Below are 18,015 nucleotides of genomic sequence, written 5' to 3'. Positions count from 1 at the left end.
TATTTTTCACATCGTCTCTTTTAGTCTCCACGCGCATGTGAGAGACAGGTGCAAACATTTGGAGCGCGACGAGACGCCAAGAATAAAAAGGGAATAAAATAAAAAAAGACAAAAAGTATGAGAATAAGAAATAAGAGAGAAGCATTTGAAAATAAAGTAAAAAAAACGTCACCCAAAATAAACCATCAGCAACAACAACAATAAAAATAAAAAATGAGAGGTAAAATGAATCGAAAAATACAAGCGGAAGGAGACAGAAGTCTCACGACGACGTGAGAAGACGGTCCATGCAGAAGGGCGAAATAAGAAGTGGTAGAAAACCTGTTTGCTAAAGACAACCCGCCAATCGGAGGAAAGTTCGCGGGCTACCGAATCTACAGGAGCATAATATATATATGTATATATATAACATTGGTCTCGTGCGAGCCCACACATTCATACATTACATATATCCAATATATATATTCATATATTGTATTATGAAGATAGAAGGCAGGTAGACACGAGACTCAACGAGTTATTTTTGTGCTCCTGTCTAAAATTTTTATTTTTTGTTTCGTATATTTATTTTTAACTTGTCCGCTTTACTGTCTGTGCATTAATTATTATTTCACTTACATTCCGTGTCTGATTACTGTCCTTATTATCAATTCGTGTTAAGCAATGAGCATACATTAATTACACCGTAACACGGAATTTTAATTTTTTTTATACTAAAAATAGGTGTATTATATTATCTATATTATTAAGAGAATAAGGAAAATTTTGTTCCCGCCATATCTATGTGATAGAATTAGTTAATGTTATTGAAATTGGTGTCATTAGATAGGTCTTGACTTGAATTTGTGCCTTTCATAGTTTAAACTCTTTTTAATTGCCAAGTATTGAGATAAATAGATTTATCTACATCATTCGAATTACATTTAAATTACGCGGGAAAAAAGACGATCGTATTTATTTTCTTTAAATAAATTAATATTTTAATTATTCTGTCACTAAATATGACTGAATGTCACTGAATATATACCTATATTATTTATATCGCGTTACTTATTCCAAAATGACAGATTTTTATGCTCCCTTTTGGTTTTAGGAAGCTTCTCAAAGCCAAAAAAGTGTGCATAGAAAAAAAAAGGATTCAGTGACACAAAAAATCTTTACTCGCCTAAAGAAAATTTTCACTTACCCCAATAAATTTTTTGCATTGTGAATTGAAAACAAAAATTTATTTAGAACTAGAAAAAATTACTCGGTGCAAGGAATTATTTCTTGACCAAAAAAATCTTTTCTCGCTCCAAGACAATTTTTGTATTTAATTGATAATGCATAAAATTTCTTGGTGCAAATTAAAATTTTGTTGCGGCAAGAAATCCTTTTTTTCTGCGTATTTTATAAATTTAGTAGTGATATTTGGACAGTCGCGTAGTGACTGTAGGTTGCTCGTTAATAATTGATATTATAAAATAAAATATGAACAAAATATTTTCACAAGTAATTATGCTATTAATAATTTTACTGATATATTTTTTATGCGAAAATTTGAGGATTTTTTTCAAAATAATTTTTTTAAGAAGAAATCAAAATTTATTTCAAAATATTTTGATCTTTTTTTTGCCGTAGTGTAAATAAATTTTGAATATCTTCTGTCAAGAAAATGATTTTGATTTTTCGCGCCAAATATGAAATTAGTAATGCAATAATTTATATCGATTTATTACTCATAAAAATATCGTCTTTACAAAAGTTATTTTTTTTTTCTCAGTGAATTTTTTTGCATCTTGATTTGAAAATGAAAATTTTCTAGTCCTAAGAAAATTTGGTCTTCATTTTAAAATGAAAATTTTTTTTTGAGCCAAGAAATTCTTTTTTTTTTCTATATATAAATATATTCATATATAAATATAATGTAAAGATATATAAGGAATGACTTTGTTTGGATATAGAGATGAATCAAAAGGGATAAATTCGCGTACTATTCATGCGGTATTTTGTCCGCGACTTGGCGTCGGCAATTTTCAAACACAAGTTTGTACACACGTACGTACAAATCGTTAGAGAATCGTTACGTAGTAGATATAAGAAGGCGAGTAAGGTATATTGTCATTTATATATATATATATATATTTGTGTATGGAGTGTAGCACCGGCTTCCTGACTGTACAGAGGCCGTTTATTTATTGGATCTCGCGTATGTAACGGTGCATACCTTACGCGTATTCCTCGCCAGATTTACCATCTATCCATTGTTTACATATTTAATCTCTCGGTTTACCAATACCAAATGTATAATGAGTTTAATTTGCTTATAGATGTTATCGGTTGTTTTTTTAAACTTTTTTAAATGTTAAACTCATAAATCATTTATTAAATATTTGCATTACTCTTTAAACTTTAAATATTTCGTATTATCAATACACAATTAACATATTTTATGAATTATTTAACAAGACTAATAACATATTTTAAATATTATGCTTTATTTTTTTAGTCATGTGAGCAAATCGATCGTAAAATTAATTAAATTTACAGATAATTATCTTTAAATATTACAAAAAATTTTTGACGGTTAACAATCAAAAAATTGAAGAATAATTTTATTGATGTAAGAAAATTGTAATTTGTTTACAGAACCAAAAAAAAAAATCAGCATATCTTGAACTCAGATTTTTTCAATCAAGAAAATAATTTTGATAGAAATTTTTGCACTAAAAATATATAAGATTAAAAATTTTCGAAAGCATAATTTATTGTAAGAAAAAAATACAATTTTTCTAAAAGATATTTTTTATCGCAGTCTCACTCAAAAAAAAATGTTTCATTTTATTTCGGGTTCCTCTACACCAGTGATGTGAAGCAGGAAAATTGTCTGCATAATTGTCAGAAATCCACGTAAATTAATCAGCGAAAAATTGACTATCGGTAATTTTTTGAATTTAATGTCAGTTTCGCGCCAATTTGATTCTGTCCAAAAAATTATTTTATAAAAAATTCACTGAAAAGATGACCGCAAATTTCTTGACATAATTTCTCAGTCAATTTCTCGTGATCTGACTGAACATAAAAATGACGTTAATTTCGTATCACTGCTACATTAATACTTGACGTCAATATTAAATTCAATTATCAAATAATTGTAATTAAAGAAATTAATCACCAAAATCAAAATCAAAAATTGCTGAATAAAATTACTAAGTCTCAAATAATTCCCGAGTTAAAAAACCAATCTAGATTTAAGTCTCAAAGTTCTCAATACGGTTTTTGAGGATTGATTTAGAATTTTGAGATTGACAACAGTATTGAAAGTTATCCTAGTTCTAGTCCTCAGAGTAGTAGTTATGACCAAATTTACCACTTTGAGGACTAAACTGGAATAACTTAATCTGGATTAGAGAGCCTCAAAATACTCAAAACTTACAGGAATAATTTAATCCACATTTGAACCTCAAAAGTCTCATTCGACGTATTCTCTCCCTTCCCTTTTCTATCTAAAGTTTTCCAAAGTCCGAAGTACAACTTTTCATTCGTTGATGATTTTGAGGTCTTAGTTATAATTTGAAATCGATAAATTACTCAAATTTAGACCTCATAGTTCTCATTGAGGATTTTGAGTACTAAACTAGAATTTGTTTTTTGATTCAGTAATTGCTACCCCATACTTTTGTGTCTCATAAAAAACTATTTCTTAATCTACTTTCCTACTAATTTTAAATACCAGCTCTAACACCGTCACAATTAAAATTAAAAAAAAAAACCGGCTTATGCACGCGAATAAAATTGATCATAAAAACTATGTAACGACCTAATAATTAAAATTAATAGTTTACAACCACTTGAACTTTGAATTACGTTTAGAAATTTAAAATCCACTGATTTATATGTCAAACTTATTAAGAATTACAATTAATTTATATAATGTGTTATTAATAATAAAAAACAATATCAATTAGTATATTTATTTATTTTAATCACGTATTTAACAGTTTCTAAACGTGATTTCCGGTTAAATATATGTCGCACTTTTTTTTTAATACATAATTATTTTAATTTATTACGGGACAGCGAATGCTGAATTATAAGCAATAGTTAAAAAAATAAATAAGTAGAAAAAAAAAATGGGAAAAGTGTGTTATTAAATATTTGAAAAGGTTATTGTATTTTAATAATGTAAGACAATGGGTTGGTGTGGTTTGTTTAAGTAAGAGTAAAGTTAAACATCAGTGGAACTAGTAGTTGTTAGATCAACATCTACTTGGTAGGTCGTCGATACATTTAGTTGGCAAATGCAATCGGTACCTACCACTCTTACATTACATTACCAGTACATTACATTACATTACTATTTACTATTTACTATATACATATATACTATATATATACTTCATCGTGCTGTTTGATAATCTGTACGTGCGGACATTACAGTAGACCGTCGAATCTATACTTCAATAACAATCGATCCTCGTGATCGTCTACGCCCCGGTTGCTTCGTCTACATTTTATTTTATTTATTTTTCTTAAAAAATACCGGTGAATATATAAGACCATTTAGAATTTTTTTTTAACTGTTTAGTGCTGTGTTGTATTCAAATTCTATTATACGCAAATCTGGTAAAAAAAATCATTTTGTTGGGATCTTAACTGTTACTTCCGTTTTCTGAGGTTTTTTTTACACTGTACATATTTACATTACGAAGTCTCTAGGTTATATTGCAAGAAACTCGAGTCCCTTTTTTGTAGGGTAAATATTTAGGTAATACACTGTAAAAAGAGCGGTGTTAAAAATGGACTCAATTTAACACCGCGTGGTGTTGAAATGAAATAACACTGGTGTAGGCGGCGTTAAATCGGTTTAACAAAAATTCCGCGTATAGAAATTAGAAAAAAAAATGTGTTGGCCCTGTGGGCCAGCCCCAAAACTTCCCGCTGTTTTTGAGCTCCTTGAGCTTCTTGTCACCGTCTAAGAAAATCTGTAGAAAACTGGGACACTTGTCATTGTCTAAGAAAATCTATAGAAAATCGGACAGTGGTCTAAGAAATTCTATAAAAAATCAGACAGTTGTCACTGTCTAAGAAAATCTATAGAAAATCAGATAGTGGTCTAAGAAATTCTATAGAAAATCAGACAGTGGTCTAAGAAAATCTATAGAGAACCGGGACACTTGTCATTGTCTAAGAAAATCCATAGAAAATCGGACAGTGGTCTAAGAAATTCTATAAAAAATCAGACAGTTGTCACTGTCTAAGAAAATCTATAGAATAACAGACAGTTGTCACTGTCTAAGAAAATCTTTAGAATAACAGACAGTTGTCACTGTCTAAGAAAATCTATAGAGAACCACTCTCTAAACATGAATTAGTGAAAATAAGTAAATATTCACTAATTCCAAGTGCAAACCGAACCACTAATTTTAAAAAGTGGTTCGGTTGGCACTCAGAATTAGTGAATTCACTTATTTCACTAATTCATGTTTAGAGAGCAGGACACTTGTCACTGTCTAAGAAAATTTATAGATATAAAAATCGTGCCAGTAAAAAATTAACCTTAAAGGACACATATTATATCAACTTGCGAACAATAACTCATTTGCTCACTGTGGGATTCGAACCTATGCCTGGTCAGTTCCTGAGTTCGAGGACAAGAGTTTTATCCCCTCGACATCAAGTACTGACTTACGCAAATCTAGTATTTTATTTCCTTGCGTATTTATCACAATAACAAAAAATGAATTTTTTAAACTTTTTTTTCGGTAAAAAATAAAATATTTTAATATTTAAAAATATAGAACAATTAATAAAAGAGATTGTAATCTTGACCTGGGAGTAATTAGGGCCATTGAAGCGCAATAAAAAGGCGAGTAAGAGCAGCAGCCAAACCCCGGCAGTGAAAAAAAAGTAATGAAAAGAAAGAAAGGAACGAAATAAAAGTTAAAAAAAAAATTAAACGACCAAGTACACGGTAGTAGGTCAAACATATTGCCAGAACGTAATTCAATAACTGTACCTACGAATGCATTCAGACAGACGCAAATTATTCACCTATATCATTAAGTGAAAAAAAATGAAAAAATATAATTATTTTTATTTATTATAATTTATATCTCTTTTTATTGCTCGTAAACATAGTTCAAAACCGCCGGATGTTTAAGAATTTAACACCGTCATAATAACTCAAATACCACTGATTTAAATTACTCGATTAATTAATTTATTCAAATAATTCAATTCATTTAAATACCTTGTGGCTATTCATTCATTTATTTTATGATAACATATTTTATTTTATCAATTTTTTATTTATTTATTCAAATTATCAATTTGTGTGCCAATAAATTCAATTATGATCGGAATTATTTTCCCTCCCTATTTATTTAAATTACAAACTCTGCTGATTACGTCCGTGGAAAATAAATTTTTTTAAATCGTTTAAATTTTTTTTTGGCGGGAAAATTTGTATAAAAAATTTGCGGATTAAGTCCGAAGTGAATGCGGTTTCAAATCAAATTTACATCAGTACTTTGGTAAAAAAAAAAAATTTCTTGTTTATGCGCACGTGATTTTTAAAAAAAATTTCGGAACTTCACGGAGTGAATTTGAATTTAAATGAAACTCACACAGAAAAAAAGATTTTTTGGCGCGAAAATTTTTTCCATTATGAATTGAACAGAAATTTTCTTATCGTAAATAAATGCTCATATATAGTTGAGTAAAAATTCCGTACTTTGAATTGAGACTATGATTAAAATAGTAAATTTATAAAATAAAATTAATTAGTCCATAAATATATTTATATATAAACGTTTTAATTTAAAATAGCAAAGTACCGTTTGTTATCTTCTGTATGTTACTATCAGAAACTTGAATAAAACGGATGGTCAGGAAGTAAAGCAAGCGAATAACATAAAAAAAGAGTAGTAATTTTTAGATGTCTAAGAAAAATCAGAACAGTAGGAACCCGGTAAATGGTTGCGGACATCCCGCGGCGTGAAGGCTCGTGAACGCCCTCGTTACCGTCCACAGATAGCGGAGCGTTTCCTCCTCCACGTGTCTCATGTCTTTCATCTTCTTCTTTCTCTTACATCCACACAACATACATAAATAGTACAAGTACAGTAGTACAGTAAATACATAAAAGTCAAGCATACAATATATATATATAAGTACTGAATAGAATCACTTGAATCATCCCGCGCATTATTACGTCCGCATTTTATTTGGCCTCTATATATATTTACTGTACTTGCTCGTTACAGACAATTGTTGCATAACCCCATCGTCACAGTAGTGCCGATGTTATGGCAATTCTGTAAGAGACTAAATACTATGTTATTACATATTATATATATATATATATAAATTATGAACTACCACAAATAAAGAGAAACTTGAAGCTGTATTTTAAAAAGAGTTAAAAATTTAAAACTTAGTAGTTAAGTCTAGTAAGTCTAGCATAGTCGGGATACAGGAATAAGATGAGACATGAGTTAAAAAGACTGAAAAGTCAAACAAGAATATAAGTATCGTCATAGTATAGTGGAGACTGTATAACCATGACATGGACTCTGGTTTAACTGGCCGATGTACGATAACAAATTCTCTTCCTCAATTCTTCTTTCCGCTTATTATTATTATTATTATTATTATTATTATTATTATTATTATCATTATTTAAAGGTGAATTTAATGGACGATCAGGATTTTTTATATTTGTTATTAGAGAAATTATGGTTTTTTTGATCTGCTTAATTGACAGAGAATTTTCTAGATTCTATTCTTTCGCATGAGTGATTTTATAAGGATTAATAATGCAAATATCGCATTATTTTATATGCGCATTGTAATACTATACATTAATAGAATAGAATCTTATTATCAAAGATGTTATTATTATTATTATTATTATTATTATTATCTATATTATTAAGAGAATAAGGAAAATTTAGTAGTGTCATTAGATAGGTCTTGACTTGAACTTGTGCCTTTTCATACTTTAAACTCTTTTTAATTGCCAAGTATTGAGATAAATAGATTTATCTATATCATTCGAATTACATTTAAATTACGCGGGAAAAAAGACGATCGTATTTATTTTCTTTAAATAAATTAATACTTTAATTATTCTGTCACTAAATATGACTGAATGTCACTGAATATATAGCTATATTATTTATATCGCGTTACTTATTTCAAAATGACAGATTTTTATGCTCCCTTTTGGTTTTAGGAAGCTTCTCAAAGCCAAAAAAGTGTGCATCGAAAAAAAAAGGATTCATTGACACAAAAAATCTTTACTCGCCTAAAGAAAATTTTTACTTACCCCAATAAATTTTTTGCATTGTGAATTGAAAACAAAAATTTATTTAGAACTAGAAAAAATTACTCGGGGCAAGGAATTATTTCTTGACCAAAAAAATCTTTTCTCGCCCCAAGACAATTTTTGTATTTAATTGATAATGCATAAAATTTCTTGGTGCAAATTAAAATTTTGTTGCGGCAAGAAATCCTTTTTTTCTGAGTATTTTATAAATTTAGTAGTGATATTTAGGCAGTCACGTAGTGTATGCAGGTCACTCGTTATTATTATTATTATTATTATTACTATTATTGTTATTATTATATGAACAATAATAATTTATGTTATGTTTACCTTCAACATAATTTCATTTAAACCCAGTGATTATGCTGAGGTAATATGAGTAGCCTAGATCTATTGTAACAGTTAAATAATAATATCAAGATCTTAATAGTGTAGGCTTGTAGTAATTTCAATCGATGTTATAATTAGCTGAGAATTATGTCAAGATATCTATCTAATGTAATCCATCATAAATTTATATACTTTTTTTTATTTATTTATTTAAATTGATTTTATTTTAAATTGTAAATAAGCTTTTACATCATTATTATCTATTAATTTACAAATACCTTTTTTAATCCAATGCTTAACATGTTTATTTTTCAATACTTATTGATTTCATTCAATAGACTTACAAACGATGTTGCAAAATAAATTATAATATTTCATTTATTTGCTTAATTAAATTTTTTTTGAATTATTTATAAATTACCGCGTATTTATTTATTGTCAATGACATTTTTATTTATTAGTCTTGTCAGATTAATTAAAGACAAAATTATTCAATTACAAAGTTTTTTTTTTCAAGAAAATTTGACATAAAAAACATTTTTTTTAATTGATAAAATACATGAGCTGATAACGAAAAATAAAATGCGTTTTTAAATTTCAAACCTGACGTGTAATTAAATTTTTTTTTAAATGAAATTTTTATTTGAAATAAATCTCAAAATTATCAAAAAAATTAAAACCCTCTCAGTACTTGAAAGAAAATATTTATCTACTGTCAGTTAAATAAAAACTATTCAAGTATTTCATTACGCGAGTACTAAAAAATAATAAAATTAAAGTCAGAAGTTTGATTTATGATAATTGATTTCCTCGTTATTAAAAAAGTAAACGTAGTTACATAATTAAGAGAGGAGGAAATTAACAAATTGAATGGTTACTTTGAGTACTCATTACTTAACCGCTTATTCAAAATTGATTGGTCCGATTAAAGCAAGGCATCTATTGCATAAATTTAGAGTTTTGAGTTTGAATAATTGCACCACGCGGGATAATTAAATGTAAGGGAGGTATAATTTCGGTAATATTCTATGAATAACGAATGCCAATTGAATAATACGTTTCGTAAGGTTTATATAAATGTAAACATAAATATATGTGGTGTGTGTATTAAAAATGAAAATGGTATGTTTGCATCGTGGAAATTAAACGATGATGACAAGGAACGATGTATGAGCTTGCTTACTTTGTATACATTTATGTATATATATATTAGCTTACACAACATGCCAATGTATAATATAAATTTATATATATATATAGACAAGGCTCTTTGAATGTCGAGTAGACAACAATATACTTTTATATATTTTATATATATATGTATAAGATATATTGGACTGCTATATATATATATAGCAGTCCAATTGCAACGATACTGATCGATCAATAAATATTTATGAGCAATTGTGAGAGTTTGGGGAGGCACAAGCCACTTTTTAGTTATTCAGCAGCTTCAATATATATATATATATATATATAATATACATATGTATATATATGCATGGTATCATGAGATTGTTTTGTAAGATAAAAATAAAAAATAAAATTCGATAAAAAAAATATGAAAATGAAAAAAATCAATTAATAATTAAAAAAAAAAAAATAAAGGTATTTGTATAGAAGTAGGGCTGCACACATTTTTCAAAGTTCTAAGTGCTTACACCTTAAATATCTATAATTAAATTTTTTCCGTGTTCAGCTACACGGCGGATTAAATTTTCTGTATGTGTTTATGTCTCTAACTAGATATCTATCCGGACCTAGTAACTAAAGTGTACAAAATTGATAAAAATAACATAAAATTTTTCTGATAAATATAAGTAATTGTATATAATACCGTAAAAAGGACGGTGGCGATAGAAAGGTCTAACTTGTAATAAGATACGAAATATTTTTTAACGGTACGTTACCGGCGATTTGTCTTTACTTGCTAAAAAAATAATAGTTAACTTATTTAAAAAAAAAAGAAATAGCGCTTGCGAAGCGTGGAATTCAGATGAACTAAAAATTCTATATATCTATTTGTGGAGAAAAAATGGCGAATTCGTTATTAGTTAAAACCATAAGTTTTGAGTTTTTCATTAATTATTAATGAACGTGACGGTTTAAAACAGTGATATTCGAAAGAGGACCTAAGAAATAAAATCCGGAGCTAATAAAAAAAAAAAATTAAAGTGATTTATCAAGCTTGTCGAGAGATATCGTGCTCACATACGTACAGACCAACTGACTTCCAAGTAAAATTTTTTTCAATTAACTTTTTTTTTATTAGTCTAAATAAAAAAAATTATAACTATGTTAGAATTATTTATTAGAGCTTTTTTTGCTATGAGTAATTTTTTTTTTTTTTTTATTAAGTACTATATAAAATTAGTGGAGATAATAGAAGTTGACCGAAACTCAGTTTTAAAATTTGGTGACAGTAGAGCTTCGCGTTCGAGGTGTGCAATAAGCAATTATATCTTCAATTCGCTGACAAATGTCAGAGGATGAAAATGATCTCTTGGCAATTTGTCTATTTTTGGATTTTTGCTTTTTGAAATACCTGTCGACCCCACTTCCAAATAATTACCCTCAGATCAATTGCGTCTCAAATCAATTATCGCTCGAAGAAATTTTCGGCGGATCAATTATCGCTTGAATGAATTGTCGCGGATCAATTGTCTTCGGTTCAACGATCGTGTCACCATAATAAGTAAGAAATGATTTTTTTGATCGCAAAAAAATTATAAATAAAAAAAATCATTAAATTTCTTAAAATAAAAATATTTTAAATAGAAAAAAAAATAAAAATTATTCTTAAACCAACATCGCAAGTCATACAATAACACTTTTTTTATTTATTTTTAGAATTTTAAAAATAGTGGTCTTACATATCGAACCGTTAATCGGACATTGTCCATCGATATGACATTAAACTCAATAGCTATACAAATCTATACCGATGTAAATAAAAATATAAATATATATGTATCGTCATAGCATAGCTTAAAGATTTGCACATATCGTAATGTAGTATCGAGTATTGAGAATCGATTTGCGTGGGTGCACTTGCACTGATGGCATTCTCCATATACGCCCACGTGTCGCAAAATAGAATCGAATAATAGAATAAAATAAAATAAAAATAAAAATAAAGAAAAATTCTTAAGAAATAATAAAATAAAGTGTGCAAATAAATATTATTAAAATATATGACAATAAAATTTATATAAATATCTAAAACAAAAAAATCTTTTTTTAGATGAAAATTATTTATTAGAAAAAATATTTATTGTTAAACAAAACTATAGGAGTTAAAAAAACTCCAGGACTCCTTCCTTTATAGTTGAGGTTTAAAAATAAAAGTAAAAGAGAATAACAAGTTTAATGTGCATGGTCCATGTACGATTCATCCTCATTCTTTCTTTCCCATTTATCGCCGTGTTACACGCGATGTTTAATTCGACTTGGGGGCCTACCAGTGAATAACGATCAGTCGCGCAAGATCGCCGCCGGGAGGTAACATTAGGTACGATATATATGTATACATATATGAAGAATAAGAGTGAATAAGTTTTGTGTACTGAGAATAAAAGAGGGGAGAGACAGGGAGAGCGAGAACGGAAATAAATAAAAATGATTAAAAAATAAATTTAAAAAAATTTATATGAAGTAGGCAAATATATGTCTGGATGAAAGAGAATGAGGCAAGAGTATGTAGTGAGAAATGGTTTAAATTCGGGGCAACCCTTGTGTGCCTGCACCTACTCAATAACCAACACACTTATATGGGACTTTAATCGTTTAGGTTTTTGTTATTTTATTTATTTTTATTTTATCTGTACGAATATGGAGGAGAGAGGAGAGACAAGACCGAGACTCGTGCGATTCGTGACGCCCACGAATGACCCGTTGGAATAATGGATTGTAGGTAATTTGGACCTGTGAACACACATAACAGTTTAGTATGTCCATGTGTGAAACAACAAAATGATTAAAAGAACGTAACTGAAAAGTATCATCATTAAAAGGACAAGCGTTTAAATAAAATAATGGATAGAGGAATAAAAAGGATGTGGTCGGATGATATGTGAAAACTACCTCGGGCTAAATGAGATGATTGTTTTTTTTTAAATTGTTATTGATTTAATTTTTTTACTTGTCTGTAAAATATTATATCGATATATCGCGTCACTGATTCCAAAAGGACTCATATTTTTATATGCACTTTTGGTTTTGGTCACTAAGTCTAAAACCAAAATGGCGTATAATTTTTTTTTTAATTCGCAATCATATTGTAGACTTATTTTAAAGTTGAAAATTTTTAAATAAAAATTTTTGGCTTTGGTAAAAATTTTGAAAATTTTTTTGCCAATTCATTGACGGATCATATAAATTTTTTTTTATTTTTTAAATAAAATTGCAAATTTGTAGAGTAATAAATTTTCTGTATGAATTGTTAATTTTTCGAGAAAAAACAAACGAAAATTTATGGATTTTAAAAAAAATGCGGTTTATTTGTTATGCAAAAGTATGTTACTTTTTTATTTTTATTTTGGGACATGTGTAATTTGTAATTGCAGAACAGAATGAATGCTAAAAATACATGTAATTTTATTGTTTCAGGAAAACGGGTGTTTGTACACGCATATACGATGGGGGGAGGCCTTTGTCATTGTTTACAGCGTTACGTGCAAACGGAGCTTTCAAGAAGCACGGGGATTGCTTAAACAACTCGCTGATCTCAGACTTCCTTCTTATTTTACAGCACTTTTACTTGGAAATAAACGTGATCTCGATCATGCTCGGTAAGAATTTTTTTTTTATTTTTAATAATTTATAAGATTGGATCAAAAATTTTTTTTTTTAATTAACAAGTTTTTTTTAACTGAAAGTAATCAAATTACTCAAAAAAAATGATACTGAAGTTAGCCGACGTCTAATAATTTTTGGATTTTTTTTTAAACAATAAATTTAAAAAAAAAATATTTGAAAAAATTGCACCTATAGTTTATTAAATTTTCTACATGTGCATATTTTTATTTTTATTTTTTTTTTAAATTAAGTCGTTGAATCAAAAATTCTAAAATTTTTAACTGCCTGCTAACTTCAGGATCATAAAAAAAAACAATAATTCAAATTACCGCCAAAAGCAAAATTTTTATTAGAAATTTTGGAATGACCATTTTACCTCAGATGTCATATTTTCTATGGTAAAATTTTTTATTACACAAAATGTGAGCAGAGGTTTGATTTTAAAAATAAAATTTTCAATTTTCAAAAAATTTCATTACAAAAGCGAGAAAAGTTTTATATTAAAAAAAAAAAAATTAAATTTTGTAATTATAAATAATAAATTCCCAAGTAAAATATTTTAATAAAAAATTAAGTATCACAAAATTTTAATGTCTGGATGACAGTCGAGTTAAAAATCTAAAAATCGTATGATTCTGATTTTCGGATTTTTTTTTAAACAAATAAATTTACAAAAAAAAAAAAAAATAAAAATATGCACATGTAGAAAATTTAACAAACTATAGGTGCAAGTTTTTCAAATATTTTTTTTTTTATAATTTACTGTTTAAAAAAAAATCCAAAAATTATTGAACGTCAGCTAATTTCAGTATCATAAAAATCGCTAGACTTGATCTTAAAATATCGAGGCAATTAATAATTTTTTCTACTTTTCCACTCTTGTAACTCAAAAAGAGATTTAAAAATAAATGAAGCCTCACTTTACTCTAGTCCCCAATTAAATTACCAAGAAAGTTTATTAGTAATATTTATATATTTAAATAAAAAAAAATGATACTGACCCACTTGCCTACAATACAAATGAATAAAAAGTGAAAGGAGCATCTTCAATTTCATTTAAATAATAACTCTAGTAGATATGAAGTTTAATAAGTAGTAGCACAAAGTTTATAGTGTTTACTTTCCACCTTGCGATAGTCAAACATAAACTAAAACCCAAGTAATAAGATCTTTAGTTTTATTTCGTGTTTTATTTCCTTAACGATTTCGAAAAGCGGCTGTTGTATTGCACGCGACGTCTTTTTCTCTATAATTCTCACCCTCAATTAACCTGAGTAAATAATAATAATAATGATAATAATGATAAATGTATCTTTTAAACTTAAAAGTAAAATAAAAAATATTATCAAGCAGCAGCATTAAAAAAGAAGATAGTCGTAGTAAATAGCAGACACACGAACGAGAAGCACAGAGCCGGAGTTTAAATAAAAAAATTTAAATAAAGTAAAAAAAATATTATTTACCACACGATCTTACAGATATCCAATCGAATGACACACCCGGCAGTGGTCGATACTCGAGTAATTTCACCTAGAAACCATTCACGCGATCATTTTAATTTTTATTTTTGTTGTTATCATTATTTTTATAATATTGTTATTTTATTTGTTTTATATAAATTAAATTGCGGCAATCTTTAGTCTCATTTTAAGTCAATTTCACGCGCGAAATCTGACGCCACGTCATCAGGTTATTAATCATGGGTTTAATACACGATAAAATCATTTTGTTTTTATATTTTAACCGTCAGATAATATAATTACTAAATATTATTTTACACCTGTCAATTATATTATTTTTTTAAGTAATTATTTAACTGACAATTTTATTTTTTAAATATTGAATTAAATTAATTTTTTTTTTATTCACATACAATATGAACATTAATTAGAGACTTTATTTACTTGCAATAATGATCATTTTTTTAAAAACTTTTTAATTAAATACAAAACACTAAAAGTAGGACATTTTGACCCACGTGTATAATTACCTCCCTTAGTGTGTAAATGATTTTTCACTAGATCTGTACCTGAAAGTTTGAATTTCTGCCTTTGTTTGTAAGGAGATGGGGCATGTGCTAATTTTTATTAATTCTTTTCTCATAAAAAGGTGCCATTTCATGCTGACGCTCGACGCTGTTTTTGAGCGTCAAAGTTGGTCACGTGGTACAGTTTCGACAAAACTGCCATCTAGAAAAATTCTAGCGTCAACGATGCTCCTAGTTAAGATAAGTGTCGAAAAAAGTAATCAAAATCATCTTTTTCAATTGTTGTAAATAAATATAGCTTCAAATGTTTTGAAACAATGTTTAGTTTTGACGCTAGAATTTTTCTAGATGGCAGTTTTGTCGAAACGGTATCACGTGACCGACTTTGACGCTCAAAACCAGCGTCGAGCGTCAGCATGAAATGGCACCGTATAAAAGAAAAGAACAACTTTCTAACCTCTAAACAGGGTAGGAATTTAAATTTTTGGCGCGGGTATGATGACAAATAATAGTCTATTTTTTTAGCTTCAAATATTAGAATGAAATTTAAATTTCAAGAATAATGTTCTCTCTAAAAACGAATTAGTGAAAATTACGTGACAATCACTATTTAGCAGTGAATAGTCACTTATTGTCAGTGAAAAGCATATCACTAATTCAAATAGTGATATAATTTTCACTAGTAAACAGTGAATAGTCACTATTTTCACTATTTCAAATTTAAGAGAGTTGGCAATTAATTACTGTTAATTTATTGATTTGATAAGTTTATTGATTTGGAGAATAATTTATAAAATGTATGACTTTATTTAATTTTCACAAATTTAATACATATATTGAATTTCATATAATTATAATAATAAGTAAAGAAATTAACGTAACCTAAATTTGATCTAACCAACGAACGTTAGAGTAAAAAATGCTCGGCTCTGCGCGATTTTGAAAACAGACTTAATTCAAATTTTTAATAAAAGATAAAATACTTTGATACATATTCTGATTTATTTCCATACACAAATTATTATTTTTTTACTTGACGTGAGCGACTAATGGTCCCGATCGGGCTTAGGGTTTTTTACTTTAATTAAAAATTAAAACCCCCAACAAATCAAAATTTTAATCTCAATGAAAAAAATCATTTTTGACATAAAAAATAAATGAATTTAAATTTAAAAATAAAACAAGATGTTTAAGTTCCTCGAGTCACACTTTATAATTCGACATCTTCGGTTCGACGTTAACGACAGATTCGTGTAGATATAAAAAACCAAGAGATATAATAAAAATAAAATAAAAATATAACGACAAATTTAACAGACAGTCTGAGAAAATAAAATCCAAAAGAATAAGACAAAAAAATAACAGAAAGAAGAGCAAGTGAGTCTGGTAACCAGTTTCCGGTCGATAAAACCAACCGATTTCCCGTGCTCTCATTGGCGACCGTTGAAATTTAAAGATCACCGACGCCTGATAACGATATTAATATGCGATTTAGCGCCGGATATTTTAAACAGTCTCCAATACAACTCCATTTTATTCATTTATTTGCATATATATATTTTTTTTTATTTATTTATTTATTATAAATATCTACTCGGACTTACTTACTCAGGACTTACGTTAGTTGATGACTTGTAGAGAGTGGATTCTTCTCTCTAATCTTTATGAACTCCATTAAGACGGCGAGAAAAGTACTGAGGAACTACCGGCGACTATGAGAAAATATAAGAACTGGGTGTATGTTGATGCTGGAACTGGAACTGGACATGGACATGCTCAATGGAATGCGAGTACTAGTCCGTATTTATCCCTCAGTTATACAGAAAACCATTTTTTATAAGTTACTAAAAAAATATTAATAAATTATGACAAGAAATTTATGATAGAAATATAATTATATAAAGTTAACTAACTGATTTTTTTTTTCTATTTGTTGTCATTAAAGTTGTGACCTTGGGTTCTTGACATTTATCTGTAATAAACCGAGGAATGCAATTGCGATTGAAATTCCAGTGTAAAAATTATCTTTTGAATTTTTTTATTTGGCGCGCGGTAAAAAGTTGAGCGAAAATTAGTATTAGAGGGAGGGGGAAAATTTCTAGTGTAATTTTTTTTGGTTTTGATCCAGACTACAAAAAAATTTAATTAAGAATCTGGGCAAAATGAGCCGTGATAAAAAATTTTAGTTTAATAAATTCAAATTTTTTTTATTTTTTATGGCACAAAATTAATAAGAAAATACTTTTCATAGCGAAAATTTTTTAAACTATTTTTCAATGGGAATGATAATTTTTTTACTTGAATCAGTCATTTTTTTAATTGAAAATTTTTTTTGTCAATTTTAATTACGATTTTTTAACTTCCCGCCATGAAAATTTAAAATTTTCAAAAAAATGTGGGTGTTAACTAATTTTTGTGGTACGATATTTTCGGAGCAAATCCACCAATTTTGAAATTTTTGGCGGCAATCGAAAGAGCTCATCAATACTTAGATCTAGATCGATTTTGAAGTTGATCCATCGGGGAGTTTACGAGTTATGTGAAAAATAAAAATTGCAAATTTTTTGTTTTCAAGTCTTTTTTCATATAA

General features: G+C 27.8%; 1 protein-coding gene across 1 annotated transcript in view; it reads left to right on the top strand.

Annotated features, from left to right (window-relative positions):
- Window positions 1-18,015, top strand: part of LOC130670875 (ras-related and estrogen-regulated growth inhibitor-like) — a 58,281-nt gene that overhangs the window by 34,666 nt on the left and 5,600 nt on the right. The window contains exon 4 of the mRNA XM_057474480.1: window positions 13,250-13,431. Coding sequence (XP_057330463.1) covers window positions 13,250-13,431 — 182 coding nt within the window. The remainder of the gene's footprint in view (window positions 1-13,249; window positions 13,432-18,015) is intronic.

This window comes from Microplitis mediator, chromosome 7 (genome assembly GCF_029852145.1).
Source record: "Microplitis mediator isolate UGA2020A chromosome 7, iyMicMedi2.1, whole genome shotgun sequence".
NCBI lineage: Eukaryota > Metazoa > Arthropoda > Insecta > Hymenoptera > Braconidae > Microplitis > Microplitis mediator.
Note: the sequence above shows the minus strand (reverse complement) of the source record. Positions and strands in the feature narration are given on the sequence as shown.